Source organism: Polyodon spathula, chromosome 10 (assembly GCF_017654505.1).
Source record: "Polyodon spathula isolate WHYD16114869_AA chromosome 10, ASM1765450v1, whole genome shotgun sequence".
NCBI classification, from domain to species: domain Eukaryota; kingdom Metazoa; phylum Chordata; class Actinopteri; order Acipenseriformes; family Polyodontidae; genus Polyodon; species Polyodon spathula.
Window position 1 is genome coordinate 41,028,244 of NC_054543.1, and position 22,597 is coordinate 41,050,840.

General features: G+C 36.0%; 1 protein-coding gene across 1 annotated transcript in view; it reads right to left on the reverse strand.

Moving 5' to 3' along the window:
• LOC121321960 (low-density lipoprotein receptor-related protein 1B-like) overlaps positions 1–22,597 on the reverse strand; it is a 63,207-nt gene that overhangs the window by 33,864 nt on the left and 6,746 nt on the right. The window contains exons 2-4 of the mRNA XM_041261347.1: positions 6,731–6,822; positions 6,170–6,289; positions 447–704 (exon numbers count right to left, since the gene is read on the reverse strand). Coding sequence (XP_041117281.1) covers positions 447–704; positions 6,170–6,289; positions 6,731–6,822 — 470 coding nt within the window. The remainder of the gene's footprint in view (positions 1–446; positions 705–6,169; positions 6,290–6,730; positions 6,823–22,597) is intronic.

A 22,597-nucleotide genomic window follows, 5' to 3' on the forward strand; every position in this document is an offset into this window, starting at 1 on the left:
ATTCTAGTGCTTTCATATCTGACACTTCAACTTATTTGAACCAAGACGGATTGGAGAAATTTTGGTGGCAGACATATAGCTTATCAAAGCTTATCAAAGTTCTGAATAGTTTTGTTGTTGACAGTTAGATGATAATGGTATCAGAAGAATTGTTATTTCAATACTGAGCTTACTGTACATTCTCATTCACTGATTTTCTCCTCCCCACTCTAAATCAATTGTATTTTCTATTTGATATTCAAATTTCTTATTCTTCTGTCAATGAAGGCTTTGATACATAAACAAAATCAATTCCCTTTAAAATGTTATTGTGAATATCAAATAGAAAATACAATCGATTTAGAGTGGGGAGGATATATATATATAATACTTTGTCTCAGTGCATCTTGTTAAAACTATATTAAATAGAATCATAATATCACCAAAGCAAGATGAAATAGACTTACTATGAAGTTTTTGTGCTGTTCTGATTTCTCGTTCTTCTGAAAAACCTTTTAACTTTGTCATCTTGGCACACTGTAATTGACTTGTAGATTCAACAGCCGTAACCCAACAAACTGATTCTTCATCATAATTGAAGTCCAATGTAAGAGTCCCACTGATGTGCAATGAGTTTTGTGTTGGTACTGTGGTTCCATTAAGATATGTTACTGCAATACTTTCCGAGCTAACAATAAAGAGCACCGGAGGTCCATCTGTGGGCTCTGAAAGGGAAGAAAAAAACAAGTGCTTCAGAAACATTTCATTTCTGGTTGTGAATCAGTTGAATACATGCAGTTTCAGAATTTGATATTGAAACGCTGTAATTACCGCGGCCCATTGTTCATTTTCTTGAGCCCCACCCCCCATTTTTTTTTATTACTACAGTTCGTTATTTTACTTTGCTGTGTTGTCACCTCTTGCTTCATTTACATTTTAACATGTTCATCGAGATTTCATGTTAAAATACAAGCCCAGAGTAATGTAATTATTTGGAGAGTCAGTGTCATACCTCAATTAAAAAAATGTGCCGCTGAGCCAATAAAGAACCTGAACACAATACACACACACAAACGTAGATCTATGAAATCTAGCTGCTATATGCAGTTTTTGAATTAATGCTTATGATTGTATGCATGGCAAAGGGATTAAGAAGCACAGATGACACTGGACAAGTTTGATGCAGAATGTGGATAGTATGCATTTAGAACTTGTAAGTTCCGTTCATATTTATGTACAAGACTTTGCATATCCCATTCACAACGATGTTGAGTATTATGAAAAACATTTATGATTTACAAATGTTATTAGAAACATAATTATCAGGTGACTGTGTTGCCTTGAAAAACAGCATTGTTGGAATATGTCTGCAGAGTGTGAAAACTGTTTTGTATTTTTTTAAATGATATTTACATTGCATTAGTTTCATATAGAATAACTAATATCAACAAAATAAAAAAATACTGTAGTTTACAAGCCTTTCCCTTTACTTCTTTATCCTCTATTCTATACATTTTTTGAAGTGCTGTAGGAACATATTCGCTGAAGTATGCATTCTTTCAGCATATGTAATTTGATCTAGCTACCACCTAAAATGTATTTGCGTGTACAGTATACTTTAGAATACACTCCAAAATGCAGGCTATGTTTTCAATTTTTTTGACAACCCTTAAAGATAACCCATGATAAATGTTTCTAATTCACTATAAATTATTTAAAACAGTTGTTCATATTTAGCTTTACATTTTACATCTTATTTGTAAATATTTTGAGACTTTTTGCATAGTAAAATTTGGTCATTTTGAGTTTAGTAAAAAAAAAAAAAAAATCATGAAAACATTCTTCAGTGAAATTACTCTTACAGTCCTTTATTAGAGCTTTTTAATGTAACTTCAATGGGTTTCTCTCCCCTGCGCCACTGTCTTTATTATAACATTCTGCACGCACTAATACAGTACTTCATTGCAAAGAGTACATGTATGATTATCGCCATGTGGGGTCCACCTACCTTTGATGCTTTGTCAACCATATGATGTTTTCGATTAAATAGTGCATTTTCAACTCTATAGTGAGCCAGTGCAACATTCATGTGCCATTCAGTCAAGAGCCTTTATATTGTATACCATCACCCTTTACACTCAGTTTATCTCATTCTGCTGCTAAAATACTTGTTATAATCATTTATTGACATACCTACTTTAGAAATGCTCCCACTGTATAAGACAGCCAGAGCTTTTGTCAAGCCCCTTTGGAAAAGCATACACCTGTAATATATGTTTGAATGTCTTGTTACCTTTCAGAGGGGATTATCTCTTTATTGCTTCCGTTCCCTGAAATGTTTCTTATTTTCCATGCTATCCTTCTACAGTTTTATTTCTGTTATTTTCTGCATATTACAAATTACCAAACTGTTTGAAGTGCTAAAAATTTGGATCCAGAAAGAGGCACATGGCACAGATGGTTAATGAAGTGAGATTGTAATACCATTAAGGTTCTTCAAATATTAAAGCAACTGCAGAGGTAAATATTCTACTTTGTAACACAATGCTTATTTATGGTATATAAGACTCTGCAGTGGTGAGGCGACATTTGAAGTGGGTATTTCAAACTGGGTGAAGAAACAGGCCATAAAATTGTTAGAAAATAAAACAATGCACTGTTTTTTTTTTTTTTTTCCACATTATCTAAAGGTGGATAATCTCTTATTCCAGTTTAGTACATGCAGTTGCATTCTCAGACCTGGACAAGGTTTTAAAAAATGTGAAGATAGATTAAAAAAAATATAATAATAAATTCAACCTACTATCTAAGTACGAACTATCATGGTTAAATGCTGGATCATGAATTCTTTGGAGATTAATATATAGTTGTGCTGACAAAATGGCATCAGATTGGGTGAATTTAGCATACTAGCTGAAACTCAAAAGAAAGTATTTGATAGTCTTTAAATAATATAAGTTATTCCACCTGTAAAAGTATTCACCATTATATAAAAGTACATAGTTACAATGCTACCATCTGCTACTTCCCATGAGATGTGGCAATGCAGAATGCCTACTACAGTAATTTAACTGTTATCCAGTTATTAGTGTGGTTTACATTGTCCTTTCTATTGTCAATCTTATTATAATACATTTTATTTCTGCATTAAAAATGTTTTGTCAGTCATATAGTTGTATAGTCTTATAGTATGAATTTCAGATTACGTGAAACTTTAATATTGTATATTTCACGCAGCATTTTTTAATATATTGAACTGCAGTGTTTATATTCATAGACAGTAAGAAATATAAGTTTTGATAATGGAACGTGCATGCACTAGTTTTGTGTATGCATTAGTTATACTGGATAACTTATCTAACAGGTTTATATCCTGAATCCTTGGCTTCCTCCTGACAGACCTGGATTGGATATTATAATGCATTTCTTTTTTAAACTGAATGCAAGCTTTTATTAAAAAAAAGATCAAAAAATAAATAAATAAATAAATAAACACACTGCATGTATATATCCCTACACTTTTAATGTATTTTCTAATGCTTTGCTGTCATGGTTGTCATTACAAATATTATAAAATATTATAAATATATCAATGTATCTGTCCTATTACCAGTACATGTATTGTACTGGTATTTTTTTTAAACAATTATTTTTAGTCATTTTTCCAATTTTTTTTCCCCCAGATTTTGGAATATCCAATTTTGGAATATTTATCAAATTTTGGAATATCCAATATCTGTGCAGCCATGTTCAGAACTCACAGCATCGGAGGACCACGCAGTTCTGAACTGCATACAGAGGGGTCACAGGGGTCACTGGTGTGCGGTGAGCCAAGGACTCCCTAGCCAACCTAACCTCTACCCCGCCTAGGCAGCGCTTGGTCAATTGTGTACCGCACCCTGGGAACTCCTGACCAAGGTTGGCATAGCTTGAATTGAAACCAGCGATCTCCAAGCTATAGGGCGCATCCTGCACTCCGGGCAGAGTGCCTTTACCAGATGCACCACTCAGGAGCTCTATTGTATTGGTAGTTATCATTGTCATTGTACTGTAATTAGACCACATACTGTTTGGTTTGAGATAATAGCTATAGTATTTTGGCAGCAAACCTTGCAATATTGTCATGGTAGGTGTACTTTTCTGTGGTTAATATACCCCCAACATTGAATTAAGTATTAAACCTCTATTTCAAGAAGCAATGGCAGGCTGAGCTGCTAAGAGATGTGCTATCTACAATATTCATAGGTTAATGATCATACTTTTGCTATACCTATATGCATAATTAAACACAACATGAAAAAAAGCTTTGAAATAGTTATTTTGGGTCTATGTAATGGTTTTAAAAGGCAAAACTACAGTAGGATTAAAAAGTGATGAGAGAAAGAAACACAATCATTTAATACACCCACTCCCATAACTCATATCAGCCCTGCATTGGAAAAAAAAAAAAAATACCTCACCTATTTTAGCTCTGCAGGATTTTCTGTCAGATTGCATTATATATCCTTCTGTACAGCTGCATCCATATGACCCATAGGTGTTCCTACAGGTTTGGCTACAAGTCCCATACACAGCACATTCATCATAATCTAAAAGGAAAGGAGAGGTAATTCATAAGCAATAAATGTATGCAAAGCCTGACCTAAATCCATAATCACTTCATACATGACAAAAAAAAGCATTTTCAAAGCAACTTGTGTTTCTACTTTTCGGAATTTGTAGGCTATTAGCTTTGCTATGTGGCTATAAACACCGTCCGGTGTAGGAAGGCACCTCTGATCACACTTCAGGCACAGTCAAACAAACTCGCTATATAAAGGGGAAAGACTATCGCTGTTTTCCCCAGAATTGTACAAGCATATTTTCCTTTTTCCAGTTTACTTATAATATTAATTTTTTACAGCAACTGCTCTTACATCCTACTTTCTTCTCTCCCTTAACAAACTAAAAGCCTCAGCTTTTATACACACTGGAATCAAGTGCAGCGGTTTTCAATTACCAATTGAGGTGGTTAGGTGATTGAGCTGCTAATCTGTTCAACTTTAGGTGAAACCTGGCTTTTCCATGCCCTTATCAAAGATGTATACTCTGTATGCCCAGGATCCTAATACCTGCCCATATAGGTAAGGAACATACACTCCATCACAATACATATAGTCAATCCTCATTAAAACAAACTTGGATTAAACACATTTCCTGATACTATGAATTTTCTACATGGTCCAGACAAATTTAGCACTCTTAAATGTACATTACATTGTATAATACAAATTCACTTAATACAACTTTCCTGTTTACCCCCCAAGTAAGAATATTTTGAATTAAACCAATTGCCCTAGATTGAACAGGATATTGGGAAATGAATTGACTTGCAACCAGATTAGCACCTGTGTACTGTATTTTAGTGCTGTTTTGGGACTGTTGATCATATTAATCATTTCGAGTTGCGATAGACACCATTTTCGAGTTGTTATAGTGCTGATGCATCAATGCCATTTCCATGAAGTATTGAAATGGAAAATAAACAATGTGCATTTTCCTTGCATACAGAAGTGGAGGCATTGAAAACCGTGGATAAGTAAGGTGACCATATGGCTCCGTGTTCAGCGGGACAGTTTGGGACAGTTCAAGCTTTTCAGCTCACAACCCAATGCATTCTGGTACGTTTCACTTGTCTCAGGTACCATTCTTTCCTTTAAGAGAATCAGGACTATGCTTACCAGAATGCATTGGATTGAGTTGAAAAGCCTGAACTGTTCCAAACTGTCCCGTTGAACACGAAGACATGTGGTCACCATATGGATAAGGCACCACCACACAAGAAAAAGAAAGATGTTGCTGCAGATTTCAACATTCCCACGAACACTATGAATGGCAAACTGTGGACACGAGTCATTAACGTTTCCATTTTTTTCAATACCCTGATGTTGAGACATCTTGCTTTTGTGGTTTAAAAATGCCCATGATCAGTATGAGGCACAAAGCTGAGAAATTAGCACAGCAGCTGCGACATGTAGCTTTCAAGTGCAGTTCATTTGCTATGTATACATTTTAGAAGTTCACTTACAACGGTATTTTCAATAAAATGCACAGTACTTTTAAATGTTTAATAGTGTTCATTGTACTGTGATTGATGTGTCACTGTAACTTCAATAACAACTGCACAGTGTGTGTTTGGTTTTCTGCCTACCTGTGCAACTATGGCCATCTTCAGCTACTTCAAAGCCATCTCCACAGTAGCAAAATGTTCCATTTCTCGACATGACACAGCCATACTGACATCCTAATTGCTGACATTTTGGTAAGAGTTCTGAAAAAAAAAAAAAAAACAGTGAGAGAATCACTTAATTTAAATTGCTTCGATATTGTTTTGTTGTTTAACCTTTATGTCTTCTTATGCATTGATTATTTTTCAGTAAATCTTAAGACCCCCTAACAGTCTATTGATCAGGCAGCACTATTCACTAGACCTTGAGATTGTGGGGAGGGGGGCTTGTTTTCAAAGATAATTTTATCCCCAGGAACAGCCTCTCACTGATGAGTGCAACCCCCATCACTTTTCCCATCCATGATCAAAATCAAATTTAAATTCCATTTCAACTCAAGCAAATTACCTCTAGTATAAGAAGGTCTCTTTAAGTAGTGGTAGCTGTCAGGCAGCTGTTGGGCTTCTCCCTGCAATCTCCCTACAATCAACAAGTGCACAAGCCTGTTGCACCCTTTAAGTCAAACTAAATGCAATTTCCCTAACCACAGTTGCTAATGACGCTCGGAAATTTGCTCACCACAGTGCTTACAACCTGATTGGTCGCACAAAATCTATCTTCACTAAGACAGTGCAAACTGTGAAGAAAAAAAAAAAAAAAACTAAACAAAACAAAACAAAAAAAACAATCCAAATACAGAGATCTAGCACACAGAATTTTACCATAACAAGACAAAGACAAACAACAAAGTACTGGTGAAATGATGGATTTATTTATAATCCAAAGTCTGATGACAACAGCAAACAATAATGAGAACAGGTAATACACAGCGATGCGTATTGTTCTGTTAAATCCACTTGGTCAGTCCCAAAAAAATAATAGACAAGGTATTTAAAACACCCACAATAAACACGGTCACAAATCAAATGAGTGCTATAGTACTCGTGGTGCAAATACAATCAATTGTGAAACAGGTGCTGTGTTGTCCGGGCTTTGTGCTGGCCTGTAGCGACGGCTCTGGATCGTGTTAGCCATCTAATAACAACAAACAAACTGTTTTTAGACACCACAAAACAATCAAAACACTCACGACTACAATACGGGTCTCCTTCCGGTTTAGCGTTAACCATAACAAAAGGAACAGGTCACCTAGCTACATCCTCTCGTGTACTGTTAATCATGCCCCCTTGGTTAACGATTGCAACCTCTCCGCCAATCCGCGGCTGTCACATCGCTTCCCTTCCGGGTCGATGACCTGGTATACTGTAGATCCACCCCCTTTATAAATGGTCGACTTCCATCTAACCCTGGGAATGAATTATGTGGCCATCCAGTCCACGGCACTCTGTTTCCTTTACAAAGCGCCCTCACAGGTCTGGAGGGAGATTTATCACCACGAAGCAGTTTGTCTCTGTCAAAATTGCTTAAAGGGTATCACGTCTATTTAAATGCCACATATAATTCAAACACCAGAAAAACTCACAGATCTATATTTGATATCCTGCTATTAATACTAAATAAATTAAACAGACTATCCCTTTAGTAACATTATAAGGCTGAATGAAAAACCCACGTGGCTAAAAAAGACTTTATGTAGACTGAATTTATGTAGCAAATCTTACTTTGAAAAGCAGTGTGATTTGCTGTGCTTGTCTTAAATTATTTTCTATGAAATAAGCACACTTCATCCAAGAAATTATTATTTATTCTAGGCTTAAACTGTAATTATGACATTGCTATAGTCAGCACCCTTGATACGGTTTTGGGTCATTGAGTAGTTTTCTCTACACTATGTGCATAAAATGTATTTTGGGTGAGTAAAAAGACATGAGTAATTCCAATAAGCATAGTACGTACATTAATGCTAACTTAAGGAAGTATGCATTAACTACAGGCTTACATTTTAACTGTAACTTAGTCTTAAAATTAAAACTCCCCTTTCCTTGTTTTCCACTTGAAACAAGTCTAACAATGTATTTTTCACTGAGTCTCCTCCCACTAGTACTAGTCTGTTACATCTTATAGTTGATTATAATTGATTTTTGTAAATCTCCCTTTTCAAGTCGACAGACACGCTCCCTAAAAATGTTAAAACAAAAATTCAAAAAATATAAAACCTACTGAACTGATACTGCACTAATGCAAATAAAGATATGATAATATTGTATTCCTTATTGATCGCATTGCTATATTAATATAAAGCATCCAGACTCTCTCTAAAGACAGTGTTGTATGCTATATATTGTATATATATATATATATATTAATATATATATATATATATATATATAATATATATATATAATATAGATATATATATATATAATATATATATATATAGTGTATACACACAGTGCCTTGCAAAAGTATTCAGACCCCTGACCAATTCTCTCATATTACTGAATTACAAATGGTACATTGAAATTTCATTCTGTTCGATATTTTATTTTAAAACACTTAAACTCAAAATCAATTATTGTAAGGTGACATTGGTTTTATGTTGGGAAATATTTTTAAGAAAAATAAAAAACTAAAATACCTTGCTTGCATAAGTATTCAACCCCCACACATTAATATTTGGTACAGCCACCTTTCGCTGCAATAACAGCTTTAAGTCTTTTGGGGTAAGTATGTACCAGCTTTGCACACAGTGTCGGAGTGATTTTGGCCCATTCTTCTTGGCAGATTTGCTCCAGGTTGTTCAGGTTGGTTGGACGACGCTTGTGGACCGCAATTTTCAAATAGTGCCACAGATTCTCAATGGGATTGAGATCAGGACTTTGACTGGGCCACTGTAGGACATTCACCTTTTTGTTCTTGAGCCACTCCAATGTTGCTTTGGCCTTGTGCTTGGGATCATTATCCTGCTGAAAGGTGAATTTCCTCCCAAGCTTCAGTTTTTTAGCTGACTGAAGCAGATTCTCTTGCAGTATTTTCCTGTATTTTGCTCCATCCATTCTTCCTTCAATTGTAACAAGATGCCCAGTCTCTGCTGATGAGAAGCATCCCCACAGCATGATGCTGCCACCACCATACTTCACTGTAGGGATGGTGTGTCTTGAGGCATGGGCAGTGTTAGGTTTGCATCACACATAGCGCTTTGAGTTTTGGCCGAAAAGCTCTATCTGGTCTCATCTGACTACAAAACCTTTTCCCACATCGCAGCTGGGTCACTCTCATGCTTTCTGGCAAACTCCAGACGCGTTTTCAGATGGTACTTTTTGAGTAACAGCTTCTTTCCTGCCATCCTCCCATATAGGCCAGTGTTATGCAGAGCCCTTGATATGGTTGACTGGTGCACCATTACTCCACTCCCAGCCACTGAACTCTGTAGCTCCTTCAAAGTGATTGTTGGCCTCTCTGTGGCTGCTCTCACAAGTCTCCTTCTTTGAGCGCTGAGTTTTGAGGGACAGCCTTTTCTTGGCAGTGCCTGGGTGGTGTGATGCAGCTTCCACTTCCTGATTAGTGATCCTACTGTGCTCACTGGGATATCCAAACACTTGGATATTATTTTGTACCCTTTCCCTAATCTATGAATTTGTATTACTTTACCTCTAACTTCTGTAGAATGCTCTTTGGTCTTCATTTTCCTTCAGATTCACAGCCTTACCAATGATCCTTCAACAGTGGGGTTTTTATCCAGAAAATGTGACAGCAACTTTCATGGTTCACAGGTGGAGGCCAATAGTAAGGTCATTGTATCCTTGTTAGGGCAATTTCTTTCATCGGTGCAAACTGGGAGCTTCCACAGCACAGGGGTTGAATACTTATGCAAGTAAGATATTTCAGTTTTTTATTTTTCTTAAAAATATTTCCCAACATAAAACCAATGTCACCTTATAATAACTGATTTTGAGTTTAAGTGTTTTAAAATAAAATATCGAACACAATGAAATTTCAATGTACCATTTGTAATTCAGTAATATGAGAGAATTGGTCAGGGGTCTGAATACTTTTGCAAGCCACTGTGTATATATATATATATATATATATATATATATATATATATATATATATATATATACACACACACACACACACTAAGATGGCATGAGGAGGGTCAGATTCCTCCTGCCTAAAAACATGGAAAATGCACATTTTGTTTAATTTAATTGTTAATTGTATTATTTGATAATTAATTATTCCCTGCAACTGGAGCTCATTGTAAATTAGAACCAGGTGCAGGGTATTTCAAGAGTGCAGCAAGTTTGTTTAAGGCTGCTGCTGTGGAGTCTAGAGCCCGACTGGAAGTTCGTGTAAAACCTACTTTTGGTTTTATAAAAATCTGTATTAGGGTTTGTTTTTGTGTTATATGTCAGGTAAACAGCTTAGCTGTCCTGCACGTTAGTCAGGAATCTGCATATGTTTAGTTAGTGCTCCTAGGGAGCTAGGGTTTTGTTTGTTTGTTTGTTTTGTTTTGTATTTTGAATTAAAGTGCGTGTAAGCGCTTTAAAAATCAAAGTTTTTATTTCTGGGTCACATTTTTAAAGGGGCACAAACCCAAATTACGTCCAGCTTGGTCACAATATATACCTTCCAAAAATGTAGTTCACATTGGTAGGTAAGGTTGAGGGGGGCTAAGACGGTGCCGAGAAATCAAGAATCCAGTCACTTATTCACCAGTCACAAACATGCATTGCAAGTGAGTGGATTTATCTGTAGAACTTTTTTTTTCATTGAAAGACCAGACTTATTGGTCACATGTTTCTGGCAATTCCCAGACAGGCTACAATTAGCTGTCCGGTATTGTTATGATCCATTCTATAGCTACCACATGCAGTATATTCACAATTAACCATCCAGTCAAGTATGCATGCTGTTTTTAACCCCACAGCTGCTCCTGTCCACTATAGTTATTGATTTTCAATTTGCTGAGAATTTGTTTTGATTTACTAATGCTTGCACAACATGTGCTACAATCAATTTTAATAAACTCAATATGAATATGTTGTTTGCTACTGACACAAAATAATTTGGTTAAACATTTACGTTGGCAATCCACCTTGAAGAGTATTGTACTGATCCCGGTTCCTGCAGACTGGCGCATCACACAGGGCGAGGCAATCCACATCCAGGCTGAGGGCAGGCGTGAACCTGGGACCTCTCGCACTACAGCATAGCATCGATACCGCTGTAGAAAAAGAGCCGGCTCCTTTGTACAGCGGTATCAACCGAGAATGCTACAGTATTATTACCCTTCATATTAAATAATGCATAAACAAGGTTATTATGCCCTCTAGTTGAAGATATTAGTCCAATGTCTCAATTTTTTTTTTTTTGACACAACATAAAAAACTAGTTACAGTAGAAATTTTAAACAGAGATGTTGCTTATATTTGTACATTGTAATATACCTGGTTTCTTTCTTTTTTTATCATTTGGACTTTCTAGTTAATTGAAAAATAATAATGTGTATCATTCTGAAAACACGCATTTTATACATATTTATTTACATCAGCAAATTATGTTAAAAATGTTTTGGTATACCGGTACTCAAATAATTCTCTCAGATTGCTGTTTGTGTTCTAAATAAACTTTCCAGCATGAAAGGCTTGATATAGTCCCCCAGAAAGTTTTTATTTGTTATAATGTGTTAAAAAAATAAAAAGTAAAAAAGTAAAATGTAAAACGATTTTTAAATTCAATCCTCTGTAATTTGGAGTCTGTTGCTTTGGGGTTAATCCAAGTTGTAGGTTAAATAAATACATTCTGTATTCATTCCAGACTTAGTCCACAAGGGTCAAAGAAACCACAACCACCACTGTAACTAATGGGCAAGTAATACTACAGTTACAGCTAACGGAGGCCAAAGTAACAAACAGTATGTGTATGGAATGAGAATGTAAAACATTTTTTTTCAGAAGGAGATGAGACAAGTTCTCTGCACAATATCTTGCCTTCTAAACATTGTATTTTTTTTCCCAATACTGCCTGTATTTCTTTGACTGTCAGTTAATGTATTAATGTATCTGAAGTGTGGATTCATATATACATTTACATACAAAGTGCTTTTTTTAAATTTCAATACATCCCAAGTAAAAGATGCTTGTGGTACAAAAATGGCTTCCCAAGAACAATACAAATCACATCGAATGGTAATATATAGCATATGACAGAATCAAACATTACAATTAACTAATGTAATTCCATGTGTGCAGTGATGCATTTTACTTGCATAGTTCATTGGCAAAGTTTTATCCTTTTATTAAGTTTATCTCCAGCTTGGAAGCATATCTGCTACCAATTTACTACTTAAAGTTTTACAGAACACCCTGCAGAGTTTAAAAGAAATACATTTAACTTTGCTTTGTCCTATGTCTGTATCACAGCATTATATTTTGAAACACACTGGCGAGTAACGGTGAAAAAAAAAAAAAAAAAAAAAGTATCCTATATAGTTTATTTATCTATACTGTGTAAATAAAAATGTCAATACAGGAATATGTTGAATAATTGCTGTGATATGGACAACTTAGTCTATGGCAAAGCTAACACTGCAGGTTGGCACTTTTTGTAGAAAAGATGCATTTTTAAGAATTAAAGCAATGGGTCACATCATTGTATTTTGCATTTCCCTGAGACTCTAAATTGTGTTTAAACTTATCCACCATTTTACTCTTACTGTACATTACCAAAGGAATGTTTGCAAGCCCATTCAATTTATTTTTAATGTACTTCATGCTGTGGTTCCCTCTATAACCGTTCAATTGTGAAAGTGCCTCAGGAAAAAGGAGCCCATTCCCTACACATCTCATGCATTGCATGACCTGACATTGTATTCCACTACATTTCTTAATGAACTCGCAGCTACCTAGTCCTATAGTTCATACTTATTCTTACTGCTTTGTAAGTAATTTGGTTTAATGAGTTTCAGAATTATAAACATGTATATTCTGATTAGACTGAATTAATATGATAAAAATAAGGCATACAGTGCTCCCCCTTTATAATGCTGTAGTCGGGAGCCATAGTTAACAGACCATGCTATTTGTGTTCCGTCTTATAACGAGACTACCAGTGTTAGTGAAATGGCACTATGGGGCAAATGGGAGCCATGACCGTACCGCCTTATAACCTGTTCCGCAGTATAAAGATCCACCTTATAACGGGGGGGGCAATGTATTTGTAAAGGCTCTTTGTAAATGTGGTGATCCTTGTGAAAAAGTGTGTGCGCATTTGTGTGTTTTCTTAAAACATTTATGCTAATACATAGAGACCTAAAAATAACAGTGATACACTGTAAATGTATAATTGATATTGTCTATATGCTGCCTCTGGCATACAGTATTAGTAAACAGGGAAGGACTGATACCTGGAGAATAATGGAAACCCCTGTTAGCACAATACTTTTGCAGCTAGCCACCTTGTGAATGTACACTAGCATATGTAAGCCATAATAATACATGTGCACATACTTAAGGACATTTCTGTATACACCACCCACTATATATCACCGGTGTCGGGGTCCAATACAAATCCGCTATATATCGAGGGCCGTAATATAGCGAGAGACCCATAAAAAAACAAATACGGTAGGCTAATAGCAAATACTGCACAACCACTCCCTCATTTTATCAGGGGCATCAGGGTACAATATAAATCCTCTACACAACCCACTTTTTCTCTTTAGCACCAACCTGTTTTAATTCATAATGCGGAGGGTGATCAACTTAAGCCTCCAATGAATTTCATGAATCTTCCTCTCCTTTCCCAAATGCCCAAAAGAATCCATCCCCAACATAGAAGGCCTGTTGCTATGGAGCTGATGTCACTGCCCTGTGACTTTTGCTAGTGCATTGCTTAAAAAACAGCTTCAGCAAGTAGATATTTATTTTGCTTTGTGTTATTGTGCAATGCGTGTGTATATGATAACAGTACGATATTAATGTGCAGTAGAAAATAAAAAGAACAGTAATTCTAAGTGAAACTGTCCATGTATATTGCAGCTAAGGCATGCTCACTTAGACTGTAAAAATGGGGAGCCAACTCCAAGATGGTGGTATATCCGAATCCGCAGTATAGCGAGAGCCGATATAACGAGGGGTGGGTGTATTTCATAGACAACTATACATTTCTGTTTCTGTAAACAAAAACAAAGCAACCCCTATCACTGTAGGGGTAAAACAAATCAAATGGTTTGTAAACAAGTAAAATAGAAACGTGAAGAAGATTGTAGTATTGATATGTACTGTTTCTATGTAGCTGTAACTTCAAAGCACTTGACTTTAATATGACAGCAACATTAGGTCTATTTTTAAGGTAAATTTCATGGTCAGCAAACAGAATTGTTTTACTACACACTTTATCATGGTTTATTGCCTACTTGTTCAACACAATAATTGAAAACCAGCTATTCTATGCTTTTCTTAACACAAACAAACCAGAATTCAAGATAAAACAAAGTAAACCTCCCCAAAATGTGGAATTGTTTTGTCTAAAGACTATCTACTAGACTTGATAAACAGCTTGTAAAGTGATAGTACTTCATTAGGATTGTCATGGATTGTAAAGGATTGTAAAGTGATAGTACTTCATTAGGATTCAATGAACATCAGTTGTCCCCCCCCCCCCCCCCCCCCCCCCCCCCCCCCCCCCCCCCACCCCCCCCCCCCCCCCACCCCCCCCCCCCCCCCCCCCCCCCCCCCCCACTGCTTCTAAGCTTACATTTACCGTACACCCTTCAGAGAGAGAGAAATAGTTTTGTTCCCTGGAACGTTCAAACTGCTGAATTCATATTAACAGAAGAAAGGTCACATGGGTTAACATGAGGAGATGTATTTCCAGTATGGCTGAAGGTCAAATTTAACAGCTAAAAACTTGATAAAAACAGGAAACCATCAAATAGACTACATCCACTGAATACACTCTGTGTGTATGTGTATGCGTGTGTATAAAGCCAGGAATTTAGAGGATGTACAAGAAGTAATGGTAAGCTGAGTAAGCAGAACAATACAAATAAAATAAAAAGGTAAATGCACTTTTTCAAAAAAAAAACATAACTTTAAAGTCTGTTTTAAAGCTCTTCTCGTCAAAATATTTGTCTAAATTTATGTCATTTATTTGAGCACTGCCAGTACTGTATATAAGATTCAGTGTATAAAAAAGTTAAACTAGAATTTGCATTCAAAAGGATGTGCACATGGTAGCTCAGAGGAAATAAATTCTAGCAGAATCCTCAATGGGAAGCATTGCAGGTGATGATGTATGGATTGCTTCTTCCTGAGCATTCAGAATGATAGGGATTTATAAGCACTGAATTCTAATAAAGGGACAATTAAGGACACACACTGAAGAGTCTCTGCAGGGGTATCAAAAAGAAATGAACTGCTTAAAACAATGTGTTCACTTTACCTGTATTTCTGCATACAGAACCATGACGTGAAAAAAAAGCATTAGCATTATGAAGAAAATAAATAAATTGGTATAAGAAATAGATTATATAATTGCTACAGACATTTATTTAATGAACAAATACTGTCATTTAAATCTGAATTAATTTATGTATTCATGATGCATGTTTCTCTCAGTTGTGACATATGGCTGTATTCACAAAGTTTTAATTTATGAGTTATGACATATTTAAAAGATGCTTTACATGTGCATTACATTTTACATATTACATATTATAATTACAATGTACATAATAAATTAATATGATTATTATATTATTATTATTATTATTATAATATATTATAATAATATTTATAAATATTTTTTCAAAGACCACTCTAATACTTACTAAAAACACAAGCTCAGCTGATATTTATACTGCAAACTAAAAAACATTTGCTCGACTAGGGATGTATGAAAAATGAATGCTGCTGTTAACAGGGCTGTGAAAAGATCTTCAGATTTGATTTACAACTACAGAAAACCATCAATAAGAAACAAAACGAGACTGGTAAAGAACCCTGTACTTGTCTCATTCCCTTCAGAGGTATAGAATAATTTATTACTTTAGATGGTTTGGGTTCCCAAATAACGACTAATGGAATTGTATTTTCTGAGGGGTGTCAGAAGTCATAAAATTCGGACAGACTACACTATGGTGGGCTTCTAACATAAATAAATAACGACATGTTAGTAAAGAACACTTTAAGCACGTCTGAGTACTGTATATCTATCCAGGTATTCATTCTGGATCCATTCTGGGCCCTAAGTACCTGTATGGCACAGCAAGTCTTCTTAGAGATATATTTCCAGTTTAATTGCCAGTTCTAAGTACACATTAGTTCTCTAATGCAAACATCTCATGAAGTACCTCAAGCATGCCTTATAGTATTGTAATGTACTTATTTATTTTATTAGTTACTCAAAGCTGTGCTCACTTATAGAGAAGGTCACAATTACATCCTTACATTGCTAACATGTACTATTTGATTCATTATTTTAATTGTTTCATAACTTTGTTATCAACATTGTATACTCTTTTTTTAATTAGAATTTTCTATTGACACTTTTATCACATTGACTCTGGTGGAAATATTAAATCTACAGACTTGTGCAGGAGCTTGTTGCTATGCTACTACATTAAACACTTGTTAGTAAAATAAAATTAAAAAAAAGTAAATTCATAGATTATAAGTGAGTTGTTTTTAACTCCAACAGTATTCTAACTGTACTAGTAACAAAAGCCAGGAAAATGTAGGTTCTCATATTATATTTGTTACTGTTAATGCATCCACTAACTGGTAATGCCAGGAAATTATTCTTGAATTGTTGGGGACAGTTTGCAATAGAATCGCAGTAGTTTGCCCTTTTTTACCCGGACAGCCACAACTCAGTGCCAGTGTAAATCAAAACCAGCCATGTAAATACTAGAAATGTTCACAACACATGTAATTGCTTTTGTTTTATTTTTTGTCAAAAACTTAGTTATTATATAACACACATCAACATAATTGCATATTGTACAATAACAGGTTATTTCAATGTAATTACAAAACAAATGAGAATAGCCTACCAATATGAACATGTGACATTTCAGACATCTATCTATAACAAAGCTTCTGAGTTGGTTAAACACCAATAGAAAATGGCTTGTGATACATGATTTCATCAGTGTATATGCTTGTCATAGGAAACAACTCCAGAAATTCTCACAGAATTGAACTTCCCTCTATTTCTTAGCACACCCTCCAGAATAGGCAATAGAAGGGGTTAAAATATAGAAGTAATTAAATCATTTGTCATGTAAAGAAGGCAATGTGGTACAGTGATTAAAGAAAAGGGATTGTTACCAGGAGGTTCAAGTCCTAGCACAACTCATTGTGTGACCCTGAGCAAGTTACATAACCTCCTTGTACTCTGTCTTTCAGGTAAGATGTTGTTGTAAGTGACTCTGAGATGTCTTTGTGTGTGACTAGATTGCATGAATAAAAGAGACTAGTAATGTAAACCAAAGTACAGTTTACTAGAAATGTAAGCAAAAAATATATTACAAAGACAGAAGAATGTTTTAAAATTAGTTTACTTTGACAAATATACTCCTAGCAAAATCTTTTCAAAATGCCATACACCCAGGACCGGATTAATGTGGTCCTAGGGCTGTTCTCGTTTTGAGTGCCCCTCTTTGCATATTCATTTGCTTCCCTTTACTGTTTTACTACCACCACACTCTATTAACATTAATGTCAAATTATTCAGTCTGAGCTCATCCATATTTTACCTGATTCGATGTTTGAATTAGCGACAGTTTTGAAAATGATCATTGGCCACAGCGCTGGTTATTGGCAGTTTCAAATACAAAATGGGAAGTGCAAACTGCAGACTCATAAAAGTCGTAAAAGCAAGTTATCTGGAAACGTGTTGTACTTTTCTCTTACGAATATGTAAGTGTATAACAGATTTGTAGTAAATATATATGCAGTCACAATGTTTAGCAAATAATAGTAGGATAGCACAGCGCTGTCTTATGTAATGCTGTTTTTATTATTTGTGTAACGCTACAACTTGTCTCTTTTTTTGAGGGGGAGGGGTGGAGGCAGGCTGTGCTTTAAGACAACCTAAAAACGGAAACCTGGTTTAAGAAAGCTGCAGAATATCAGTAAGTCGTGCAAGGCCGACACAAACACAGCCTCTGGTATTTTAATATGAATTAATTTATTTGCATTTGGAATGAGAATTTCTTAGTTTAAAAGAAAACTACATGGAAACACACACAACCCAAAAATAGTAACAAAATAGAGTGAGAAAAAGGTGAGACTTATTTCGATTTTTTCCATGGAGATTGCCCCACTGTAATCCATATAAACCTAGGTCGTTTCCTCCTGTTGGTCTCTCTCCAGTGTATCTTCCGAAGTACTGGTACCTTTACCTACATTTGTTGGTATTGTATTAAAATTGCGTGTGAGCATTGGTGTTTTGCTTAACATATTTTCCTCGCAACTGTACCTGTTGTGTTTCTGCTTTTCAGCATCACTCTCATTGCTAGGTGCTGCTTTGTCAGACATTTACAGGATCTGAATGGTCACGTTCGTGCCGCAGCACATCTGTGGCACATGACTCGGGAAAAGAGGCATGTTGTTCCAATCCATACAGTCACACGCTACTTATTCATTCTTTAGATATTGTATTATAAATTATATGTTTTGGGGCTCCTCAGAATCTGAAGCCCTGAGCTGCAGCCCCTAAAGCCCCTGTGTTAATCCGACTCTGGATACACCTCCAACCCTGTTTCCCTATTTTATTTTATTAATTTATTTTTTTTTACCAAAAACAAATAAATAAATAAATAAATAGTAATAAAAAATATACTGCAAAGAAAATAATGCTACAAAGCTACAAGATCATAAGCCATTTTATGACAGGAATAAGCCCGTCAGCGCTCACAATCTTCCTGTAAACTAAATTGTGTGGCTAGCTTCTAGAAATAAAACAAGGTATTATTGCTAATCTATTCGACGTGTTAATATTAAATAATTGTAGGTAAGTGTTGCTAGTTTTCTGGGATTTTAAACACAAAATACAATTTTATTATTTATTTATGTATGTATTTGTTTATTGCATAAATTGCAAGCCTGCTGTGTAATTTCAACTTCTCTTACATTTCAACAAAATACGTACCAACAGAAGTGTTTTTTTGTAACAGCTTTTTTTAAACAATTCACTGCTGCAAGTCATTCTTTTGAACCTTGACAAAGTCCATCACAGTCTTTTGTTTCAGTGAGGCAAAATATGTTTGCTGGGCTTCACTAAGTAACTGCCTCAGGAGAACTAATTTGACAGAATCCTTCTGCTGTTGAAACCAAGACATGAATCCTCGCATCTGTAGTGCTGCTGTCTTGGTGTTGGCTACACTGGTTAGACTGATGCATGCATCTTTATGTGTGTGTGTGTGTGTGTGTGTGCGCGAGAACCGCGGGCATTAAGTCTACATTGGCAATAATGTACTATATTTCAGAGATAAAACTCGTCAGAGAGCCAAGGATAATTGAAGTCGTGGATGAACAGGATGTGGATAAATGACGTTCTACTGTAGGTTTCTCAGATCCCAATTGCCACTAATATTGGATGACCTTAATTAAGGTAACATTAGTGCTAATCAGTGACTGCGAAAAACGTCATAAATGGTTTCAATTGTACTGCAGCAGTCTGTTTTGCTTACAGTCAAGCATTGCAAGACATGTAGGATGTTGCTGCTAAGTAAGCAAGGGTTAATACAGTATATGCTGAAGTGATGCACAACCAGAAGAAAGATCTATGGAGGCCTATGAAAGATTTGGGGATTTGGCTTTGTAACCCACTTTACTTTGCAAAGAGCAAGCTAAAGATGCAATTGGCAACTACATAGAGAAATCTCGACCCATAATTGCATCTATCTTAGTTCACAGGAAATTGAACTATGCTTGTTTTCAGGACTTTGGAAAACAGGACGAATCTTTTCCAATTTATTCCTCCATGTCAGCTTTCACAATGAGCAGCATAAAAGGGTCTTAGCATATCAAAGCCACAGAATCACTAACTATCCTAAAGCAACAATACTTTTGGGGTGATATACGAGTAATGGACAAGTAAACACCTGTTGTAACACCTTGCAAGTTTAGCGGCAATCATTTCAGAGTGTTTAGCATAAAGCTACAGAAAAGTCAATCACTTTAAGAGATAAAGAAGCATCTGCCAAACAAACACCTTTTATTGTGTCCTCAAGTCAACCATATCCTACCAGCGACAAACAGCAACTAAGCTAAATCAACTCTGTGAATAAATAAATACAAACAATCAGTTATAATTTGAAATATAAGTACAGCAACAGCAAGAAGAATAAATTACTTCACTGTAATCCACTTTGCTGCACTTATACTGGCACCTTAACTGTACAAACATGTAGTTTACCTTTCAACTGAGGCCACACATGCTGTGTGTCTCTGCTCATTTTCTGAGCTACAGTGCTGTTTCTGGGCGATTCAACATATAACCAGGTAAGTAGATTGTATTTTGTCTCCGTCTTTGAAATCTCTCTCTCTGACCATTTCTTAATCACTGCTAATATTAATCTCTCTGCTCCTTCCTCCATTACTGATACTGTTGTCTCCTTCCATCCCAAGAATCTGCTGAATCCTCTCAAACTCTCAGAAAATGTCTCTGCATCCCCTGTAACTGGTAGTCTCCTGTCCTCAGTTGATGATGTGGTGACCCTCTACAAGCCACCCTTACTCATATCATTGACAATGTTGCCCCACTTACAACCAGAACTGTCAAAAAAGATCGAAACTGCCCATGATACACCCTCAAACTTCGATTGCATAAGTCCACCTGCCGCAAGCTTGAGAGCAAGTGGAGGTCGTCTGGACTAATGGTTCACAGAGAGATCTGGACCGATTACCTCGTGAGCTACAGGCGTGTGCTTGCCACGGCCAGGGTGAAATACTTATCTGAAATCATAACTATGGGACACGGTAAACCCAATATTCTCTTGAAGACCATTGACCAAATCTTACAGCCACGGACAGATTCAAACAGATTCTGCACTGGCTACCTGTAAAGTTCAGGATTAAACCCTCCTGCTCACCTACAATGCCCTTCATAACACAGGTCCCAAGTACATGCTGCTCTGCTATGTTCCTACCTACAAGCTGAGGTCGTGGCCTGCTTGTTATTTCCATGAAAAGTGCAGCACACTTGGAGAAGGCTCGTTTAGCTTCATGGTTCCAACTCTTTGGAACTCTCTCCCAGCTTTGGTGTGTGATGGTCCCACCGTCACTCGCGTTAAATCAATTCTCAAGACCCACCTGTTCTCTCTGCTTGACATGCTCTTTAAGCCTGATATCTGCCATTAGCTGCTGTGTTGCTATTATTTCATGTATTATGCACTTTCCACTGTATTTAATCTATTATGCTTTTTTTTCTTTTCTTTTTTTTACTGTATATCACGTATTATGCATTTCTCTGTATTTAAAGTATTATGGATTTCCTTGTTGCTACTGCATCTTATAAAGTGCTTTGTGATGGTGGTCCACTATGAAAGACGCTATATAAAAAAAAGATTAATTGATTGATTGATAATATTCATATCCTGTAATGTTTAATGCACATAGTTTTTTTTATATGTGGTTATATTGACTCACAAATGCCAAACCAGTGTTGATACTAAACTTTGTAGCTTACATTCTTCCTGCCATGCTGCCTGTGACCTACACTGTTAGGATGTGCCAAGTGGTCAAAGATGGTATTACAGGGAAGCACACGGACAACAGAAGTTTTGTTTGCAAATTCTCTATTTTCCCCCTTTTTATTTTTCTAAGTTCCAGGAACTGAACAGAACGAAATCATAACAAAACAAAACAAAAAAAAAAAAAAAAAAACTAAATCCTAAGTGCAGGATGATTAAACAGTTTTTTTATGGCAGGAAAACAGTAAAAAGGTATTTGTCTAGCCGGGACACTCATGCAGTATCTATCTCTCTAAACCTTTTCCCCATTACTCTCTCACAGCCTCCCTTTTATACCCAGGCTGAAATCACTCCTCCCCTTGGCAGAAACCAAAAATCAAACAATTATCTTTAAAATCTATTTACATACAGTTGGCAACTATTATATAAATACAGCAAAGTTACATAAAATCACTAGGTTTTGCATTACAATTCCACCTAGAATCATTTTCAATAAATGTGTAATTTTATTTTATAAAAATCACAACAACCCTTTAATCACGGCATGGTCTGCCCTTCCGTTACACATCGGTAACAATTAAGTTTGGCTTGTGCATTGCAAACAGGCTTTACTGTACGCCCAAGGTAATACCTGCCCCTCACAAACATGGTGCCTCATTGTACTGCTCGGCTCGCACAAACATGCCGTTGCCCATGTACCACATTGATGCTAACAAACGGCATTTACAAATAAACCAGTAAGTATTTGCTTTTAATGAATGTGCACCTTCACAGGGGAACTCCTGGCATCCACCCACGGCCT